Raw genomic sequence first — 7,058 nt, forward strand, 5'->3', positions numbered from 1 at the left:
TGTAGCTTAGCTCCCTCTTTACCACAATGGGTTGGTATGGAGTACTCAGTACTTCAGAAGCTGCACTGATCCATCTGTTGATCTTGCACATATTGCATTCCACCCTTTTACAATTGAAGACTATGGCATCTGAATTAGAGGTGCTGATCTTGATCCCAGGGCAACATGGTTAAATGTCATCTCCAAGTCCACAAAACACATGTAGACTGGTTGAAAAAAAGGCTTTTGGTCATTTCTGTCTCTATTGTCTGATTTTTTTTTACCTCTTACAGGTCCTCCTGGGGATGGACCTTGCATCAGAGAGTAAAATGAGTTCAGAGGGAGATGACTGCCGACCAGGTAAGTGCAAATCAAATACTTTAAAAACCTTCATCTTGCAAGTCAACATATTAACTTTTTTGTACTGTAATGTTTTTTTTCCACTGTAGTACCTCCTACTTCTCTACCCCTGCAAGGAGGTTCTTCACAGAGGAAAAAACTTTCTGCTCCTCGTATCAGCTTGTCACTGGACCAGAGCGAGGATGATTTCGGGGAGACACCAGATGATCTCGACATTAATGTGGATGACCTTGACACTCCAGATGAGGGCGATTATTTTGACTACACCGACCATGAAACAGACTGGGAAGGTGAGTCAAAAATAAACAAAAATGAGTAAAGTTCCTTATGTTCCTTAGTTATTTCTATCAGTAATTCTCCAGTAATTCAATAATAGATAAGCTCCACCTTGTTCTTGTTCAGGACCTGATATTGTGCTCACTATCATGACTTTGTGTGCAACATACAATAGACAAACTGAACACAATGACTGTTATAAGTATATGTTTTATTTCTGAATCAGATCCCAGTGCCATTAATAGGAGTGACAAAGATGACACCTACAACACAATTCCAACCTACAGTGCAGAGGAGGAGCGCCAAGATGGCAGGCTTTGGAGGACTGTCATCATCGGAGAGCAGGAGCACCGCATCAACATGAAGATCATTGAGCCTTACATGAAAGTTATCTCCCATGGAGGTGATCATTTTCAGATTTTTTTGAAGAGTCTGTAGGTGCTAGGCTAGATTCCTTGAACAATTCTGTTAATAATTTAGTGTATAAAATTATCCAAATCTGAAATAGTGGTAGAAATGGATGTAACTGGTTGTGAATTCTTGACCTTCCTGCAGCTGGAGGGTTAAACCACCTCTATTTATTTAGATTTTACTTTAAATACAATAGAATTTATTGTTACTTGTAAAACACATTTGAAATTATTTGTCTTTTTTAGTTGAAAGGCCAGACTAAGTGGAGAGTAATGGTTGTTAAAAAAAAACTCAGCAGGGTTAGATTATTCCCAGATTAAACTGGGACTACTCACCCCACACAATGGAGGCTCTATAGATGCTTTGTCTACTTGGCTCACAACAAGAGAGATGCTTTGGTCTCTTGCATGAAAGCGTGAATTGGAGTGGAGCTGACTGGAAATCAGGCCTAATGTGGCATTGCAGGTTTTAGAAAGTTGAAATCTGAGACCTCCTCTGTTTGAAGTTGGTTTGTTTCATTTGACGTAAATAGCTTCCTTCAACCCCCTATCTAAACCATTTATCTTCTCTGTCCAAAATATGATATTTTGGTCCTCAAAAGAGTGTCTCTCACCCTTGAGGTGTAGGGGGACCGCTGATTCTTGACCCAAAGAGCTGACTCTCTGGTGTTGAGCCATGCGTCAGTGAGGAGGTTGTATAATTTCTCCAATACAGAGGTCTGAACATTCCTTGCAGTCCTGAACTGCAGACACCACACCACTAAGTTTGGGTTTGGAGTTCTATCTTTGGGATGGACCAGACTTTGTCTGAGGATTCTGTTGAGTTTAAAATGTACTGGGATGTTATGATTGGAGGAAATCCTTCAGTTTTTCCCAATACGCAAGCAAAAGGTCTCTCTCCTAAATTAGTCCTCGAGGCGCAATGAGGCTAACCTGCCTAAATAAAGGTTGAATGGATGAATGAAACATATGGAATGACAATGTTTTCACATTTGCTCTTCTTCCTGTTCTTTTATGCTGCTTTAATTAAAAAAAAAGTTTGTTGATTTGACAAAGGCCCAGTTAGGATACAGAGGCAGAGGTCTCAGATTTCAACTTTCAAAAAACTTACAATGCAACATTATAGGCCTTATTCTCAGTCAGCTCCACTCCAACACATTCATGCAGGTGATCAAAACATCTCTCTCCTGAGCCAGGCTGACAAAGAGCCTAATGAGCATGTATATGTAAGTACATAATAAGATCTCTGATGCAGTTTATAAAGCTTGGAACTCCACACATTTCAAACACTTGAATTGATAAAGCCTCCTGAGTTGGAAACAAAATGTCTTCAGCGTCAGAATAGAAGGCCATTTTTTTTATTTTTTTTATATGACCTAGATCATGTGCGTCAAATTCAAGCCACAGGGGAAAATGTGGCCCTGGTTGACATCTTATCTGGCCCCCAAGATGACATGTGAGATATAAAATACTTATATTTCTTGAATTTTTTCAGTAATCTTTGATTATGATGTTAAAAGTACAACAGAGAACATCAAATGAGACCAATCAAACTCTTGTTGAGGAACCTGTGACCAAGAAAAGATGTTGGGTATCTGGTTTGAGTTAATCTAGTTTCTGAAATTTGCCCTTAGTTTGAAAAAGGTTTTAATTTTGGCCCCTTTTATAAGTCAGTTTAACATCCCTGACCTAAATGATTGAGAATGTTCACCAGCATAACTCTGTAAAATGTACTAAAGTAAATTTGATTAAGGTTCAAATCACTAGACAAAGAATAAGAAGGCATTTAAGTTGTTTACAAATATAATAAAATTTAAAAAATCTTTAAATGCCATAATTTTTAGGTTAGTTAGTTTTTTTCTTTAGTGCTACACTCATTTTAGCTACAACCGCATGTCAATATAAAGCTACAACTTCTGACATTTGAAAAGCAAGTTTTTCCTTTCTTTAAAAAAAAAAAGATTTTTAAGATAATTTATCTTAGAGTTATGAGGACAAGCATTTCCCACTTTGCTCATTGCTGCAGGCTCAACTAAAACCCAGCTGCTCTGTGCAAACAGAGATGTTTGTCTCTGAAAAGTCAATATCAGAAGCTCTGTCACAGAGAGAAAAGAATTCTGTCTGAGTGACACCAAATCTGCTGATGAATGGGCTCATGAATAAAAGGAAATTACATTAATCTAAAACGTAGTGAGAGGAAATGGGACAAGGAGACAAATGCACAAAAGAAACTAAGACTGGCAGATTAATAGAACAAAAAATGAGGAAACTAGGGAAGCAATCAAGTTTTCACCAACAAAGACGTTCACTCAAGTTGACTCTTACTATTTTGTTTTTCTGTTTTATTTATTTATTTAATTATAATTCCAGGCTACTATGGTAACGGAGTGAATGCCATCATAGTGTTTGCTGCCTGTTTCCTGCCAGACAGTAATCGAGAGGACTACCATGAAATAATGGAAAACCTTTTCCTGTGAGTACTAATAGACACTTTGTAACACTCATTTCTTAAAAAAGGGCACAATGGCCTTAAATATTGATTATTGCTTTTGTGTAAATCTTCATGTATAACAGGTTTTAGATGATAATAACATGCTAATGAGTAGCATGAAAATCCCTGTTTCCATATTTGTTTAGCATGGCAGCTAACGAGCACTTAGAAATTAAAATTAAACACAATACTGCTTGTTAGACATTTGTTTCTGTGACACTCACAAAGCAGCAACACCATTCACAAACTTGAAACTGTTGGATGATGTATGACACAAAATGGTTCTTATCTTTGACAGGGAATGCTAAACAAAAGTCTGTGCATCCCACATCAGACACCCACTGGGATGGCATCATGATGGCTTGTGCAAATACAAAGCTTGACTTTACTTTCTTCTAATCAGTAGTGGTTACTGCACTCTAAAGAATTATTCCCATTGGACTGTTTAGGGAAGTATTTTCTCTCCCAGCCCTTTTATCTTAAACTTTTATTAATTATCTACCTGCTAGTTTTATTTCTGAAAGTTTTGAATGTGTCTTTGTTCATCAAGTGGCCTGATGAAGTGGCTTCAAACATCTGCTAAGTTCATGGGAAAAACCAAGGCAGACATGTTCCTGTTTTTAGTTTTCTACATCGCCTTACAACCTTGCTCTTTTTGGTTACATTTTCTTAATACCATTTTATTTTCACTTGTTATTCCCAATTCGTATGTATCCTTTATAATTGTCTATTGTTGACCACTGTTGTCATCATTCTTTGTTAAAATCAGGTCTCTCTTATAAATGAGTCTCCGAGACTCAGTGGGATTAACTTGCATAAATAAAGGTTGAATGAATGAACCTAGTTCAGATTCCTCATATTTCCAATATTTACGGACCACCATTTAGGCTGTTCTTTTTATCTAAGGGTTTAGAGGATGTGAATGATGTGCAGTTGACATGATTTCTGATTTACAGCAGCATTTTTGACAGCTGTCAGTTTGGTTTTAGAGAACTTCATATTGTAGGCACCATGCTTGTTAAAGTGACTATGAAGATACTGGTGGGATGAAGAAGTCAACTCGTTCATAGCTTTTGGATGATGCCTTAGACCACTACATTGTTTTCTCTCATTTACAATTAGAGTTGGAATAAAATATTTTACTCTCAGTTTGTTATGCTCATAAAGCACTTTTATTGTCACTTGTTTTAACTTTACATCCTCAGTGACTCAGCTGAGTTGGGGTGTACCACAGGGTTCATATTTTGGAACCTTTTTATTCTTTAGAACCTTAAACTAGCATATCACTAGGCTGCGGCTGTTGGTGACTAGTTAGCATATGGCATTTGTGAGTGAGGCTCATAACATTGTTGTTTGATCTTTGTTTCAAAAAAATTGTGTAACAAATTTTCTTTCATAATTTATTGTACAGCTGTGTATATCTTAAACTTGTCTTGAATCTTTCTTGTTTAATCTTCTTGTATTCTACAGCACCAAAGCTGTATTTTGACACCAAACGTAGATGCATGTAGATTGATTCATAAACATATGCACGACTGTCAACGTGTGTACAAAGAAGTTTGAGGGAATTCAATGTGGGCAATTATGTTGTGACTTTCTAAAAATAGTCTGCACAATATGCAGCCATACGGGTCAATGGTCGCTTTGTTGCAAACAGGAATCAGAGAGACAGCAGCTGAAATTTTTCTAAAATTTCTCACAATTTTTCTGGATTTTTGAGTTGCCAATTAATCCTAAACAGTCACTGTTCAGTGACATACTACCCCTTAGTTATCCTCACAACTTGTGATTTTCACATTAAATCCAGGCTAGCTCAGATTTTCTTTTAATTTAATAATGAGAAGTCAGTTGTCCTCACATGTCTTCAGCTTTTATAGTTTCATTTTTTTTCCATCACTTAATATCAACCAGGCTGCAAGGAATAAAAAAAAGTAACATTTAATTCTAATCTCAGTTTTTAAACTTAAGACAAATTCTCTAGGTATTCTTTTAGTGCTCAGTTATTAAATTATACTGTATTTTGCCTACATTTATCACTATGAAGCATTTTACCTGAGTTTCTGTTGAGGGTCCCTGCTGAATCAAACTGCTGCAGTCAGACTTATTACTGGGACTAAAAGGCACAAAATCATCACTATTGTGCCTTTCATCTCTGCACTGCCTCCCTGTTGGCATTGATTTTAAAATCTTACTGCTCACATTCATAGCCTGGAATGACCTTACCCCTAATTGCATCTCAAACTTATTGACCTGGACTGCTTCCTCTGAAACATGCGAATCCTCAGAAAGTTGCCTTCTAACTATTTCTGGGTCAAAGTTTATAACATAGAACAATGTCTATTTCTGGTCAAGCTATGCTTATTTTTTCTTGTTTGTTCAAAGAAAAAGTTTTATACAGTTAGTGTTTTACTTTAATATTCAGAAAGCATTAAAATATTTAGTAGAAGCAGGTTGTATGACATTTTGCAAATGCTACTTTGTTGATCACCTGCAGCACCTCGGCAAAATTCAGTTTGTGATTGAAATTAGGTGATAGAAATAAAACTTGTTTGCAGAGACCTGCTGTGTTTACAGCTCCACTCTTGTGCTGGCAAAAGGTTTATGTCTGGACACTGTGATTGGGATCCCACAGGCTGTTCTGTGACAGATATCGGGTAAGCCTTGGACATCCAAGAGTTTTTGGATAGAAATGAGAAAATGTAAAACGTAGTGTCTGCAGGTATCAATGCCAGATGGCTCAAAAGTCTGATTCTTTGTGAAGAGTGGTAAACGTGGCTTTGTAGAGAACAGTATGCAGTTTGTCATGAGGAGATGATCTTAAATCGTAAAACAGAGCGAGTCAGCAGTGTAGAACTGTAAGCTGGAAAATGACGTTTGATGAAACGGAGTAAAACTGAGACCAAAGTCAGTAAAGTTAGAGAAGTTACTGAGGAAACTAGCTGACGACATCTTCAACTTTATTTTGAAAGAAAGCCACCAAGTTCCCCGCTGAATGAATGGCCAGGAGGAGGAGATGGTTGTGGAAATGAGAAGAGGAATAAGTAACTATTTCTTGTGGTTTGAAAAAAAGAATGCAATTTTAGAAAAGTAGCTGTGTGACTCGGGCATTTGAGATTGATGTAAAGAAGGAAAGAAGAAGAAATACAAAACATTTCATGAAGCAACACTTGTAGCAATTTCTTGTAGCTGACAGAGGAGATACTTTTCAACATACTGCTGTAGTTGAGTTGCTTTGATTTATAAGAAAAACTGTCTGTTTCTTCACTTTTTTGCATTGAGGATTAAGGTTTCAAGTTTGCATCTCATTTTCACAATTCTGACACACAATTAATGTAACTCATATTGTATAAGATTATCGTACTGTTTTACAAATTGTTTTTATGTTCATGGCTTGATTTATTCTTGTTACTTGCTGGATATTATCATGATTTACACTGTTTTCACCAAGAGTAGACAAACTGACAGCAAGAGTGTAGAACCACTAGACTGAGGAACAGATTCTACCCTGAGGCTGTTAGACTCATTAATATCTAACCAGAATA

The 7,058-nt window shown here is 36.8% G+C and overlaps 1 protein-coding gene across 1 annotated transcript in view; it reads left to right on the forward strand.

The window, feature by feature from the left end:
* Positions 1-278: 278 nt before the first annotated feature.
* prune2 (prune homolog 2 with BCH domain) overlaps positions 279-7,058 on the forward strand; it is a gene marked incomplete in the record, with an annotated part of 11,267 nt that continues 4,487 nt past the window's right edge. Inside the window, 4 exon segments of the mRNA XM_037691826.1 lie at positions 279-339; positions 429-629; positions 842-1,018; positions 3,396-3,498. Of these exon segments, the coding sequence (XP_037547754.1) occupies positions 285-339; positions 429-629; positions 842-1,018; positions 3,396-3,498 (536 nt within the window).

Source organism: Nematolebias whitei, chromosome 18 (genome assembly GCF_014905685.2).
Source record: "Nematolebias whitei isolate Nwh7 chromosome 18, NemWhi1, whole genome shotgun sequence".
Lineage (NCBI taxonomy): Eukaryota > Metazoa > Chordata > Actinopteri > Cyprinodontiformes > Rivulidae > Nematolebias > Nematolebias whitei.